General features: G+C 40.0%; 1 protein-coding gene across 1 annotated transcript; it reads right to left on the bottom strand.

Annotated features, from left to right (window-relative positions):
• Positions 1-301: 301 nt before the first annotated feature.
• LOC111589279 (protein MANNAN SYNTHESIS-RELATED 2) lies at positions 302-1,119 on the bottom strand. Its single transcript, XM_023300071.2, has 4 exons — positions 978-1,119; positions 822-889; positions 614-699; positions 302-431 (listed from the first exon to the last, which is right to left on the bottom strand). Exons 1-4 carry the CDS (start codon positions 1,084-1,086, stop codon positions 422-424), a joined length of 273 nt encoding a protein of 90 aa, XP_023155839.1. The 5' UTR covers positions 1,087-1,119; the 3' UTR covers positions 302-421.
• Between the last annotated feature and the right edge of the window lie 341 nt (positions 1,120-1,460).

The following is a 1,460-nucleotide window of genomic DNA, read 5'->3' as shown; positions in this document are numbered from 1 at the left end:
GATGCTGCCAGTTAAAACAAAACACCTTCCTGATCCTGCCTAACAATTGGCTGTTAAAATGAAGGGAGAAAACTGTCAAAGTGTCAACTGTATATATACTGAAATTTATTGCCATTTGACTCTCAATTCTCAGTTGCTTCCTCAAGTGTTGTTTGTATATATGGTCATATTCACTATGTAAATAAACTCGGCTACTAATGCTAGGCATCTCTTCGTTCAAACTATTTATTCTCCTCAGTGCCAAATCACATACTGATTTTATTAAGAGTCTCTTCAACGGGGCATTAAAATAGATTTCAGTCACACGGTTTGGTACCCTGATAACTGCTGGCTTTTTAGCACTCACTTCATCAGGTATGTCATCTATTACTTCGACAACACCATCTAGGCTCCTCACGAATTTATCCACATTGTACATGTCTTAGAATTTTCTGTAAACAAAACTTATGTCATCAGTTGAGATGGGCAAGAATTGTGACATTTACGAGAACATTTTTGAATTCCTAGAGGTAAAGGCCCATACTGTATGGACAAACATTTGCATTATTTATGTATCTACAACAAGGTTCATCTTAAGGAAATTGAAAATTGTCTTCTTGTCAAAGAAGCATACCGCTTATTTCCTAATTCATTTCCTCTGATGTCTAGGAGTACAAATGTTGCACCTAGATACCTCGCAACAACCACAGCATCTGTGATCTGCAGATACAAATTGGGAAATGGTGTTCCAAGTATTCAATCAAATAGAATATGTAGGTGTGTAGCTTGATTTTTGCTTACACAATCAATGATGCCAAAAAAGTCCAGAGTTACAGGCTCACCCGTGAGATGTGATATTCAGGGCCCATAGTCAAGGAGAATGTAACAAAACCATTAGATGGCTGATTTTCTGCAGTAATCAGTAATATCAGTAACCACATTGTTCAGGTTAAAGGTTCAGATCTGAAAATTTTGTAGGTTTTAAAATGCGGAGTTACTTGGACTTGGTTTGGTCCAGCAAGGTTTAACTTCCTCGATAGTGTCCATCAGGTCCTCCACTCCAGCCGTATCGACACTGTTCATTTCAGCATTGTTATCAAGCTTCATTGTGTTCGATCGTGCACCTGTTGCCTTCAAGCCCATCTCCTGCAAACATGGATTTTGGTTATGGCATGCCTGAACCAGTTGGAAAAATGAAACTTTGCTTGTATGTTGTATGCTGCTCGTGCGTTTTGCTCATGGGCTCCATGTTTTTACTCGGAATGTTGTCTGCTGAGGTGCGAGGGTTCAAGATTAGTCCATGCAGTTTTAGGGAGCAGTGGGAATTGGTGCTCTGGTGGGTGCTGCACAAGTGCACAATTATTTTGTGCTGTGAATTGTTTCAGGAGACTGATGCTACGAGAGATTTCACAGATTCAGGGGCGATCACCGAGTAGTTGGTGCCTCCATTAGAGGAATACCAATGGATTGAAAGTTTCGTG

This window comes from Zea mays, chromosome 5, assembly GCF_902167145.1.
Source record: "Zea mays cultivar B73 chromosome 5, Zm-B73-REFERENCE-NAM-5.0, whole genome shotgun sequence".
In the NCBI taxonomy this organism is placed as follows: Eukaryota; Viridiplantae; Streptophyta; class Magnoliopsida; order Poales; family Poaceae; genus Zea; species Zea mays.
This window is presented reverse-complemented; position numbering and strand designations above follow the sequence as displayed.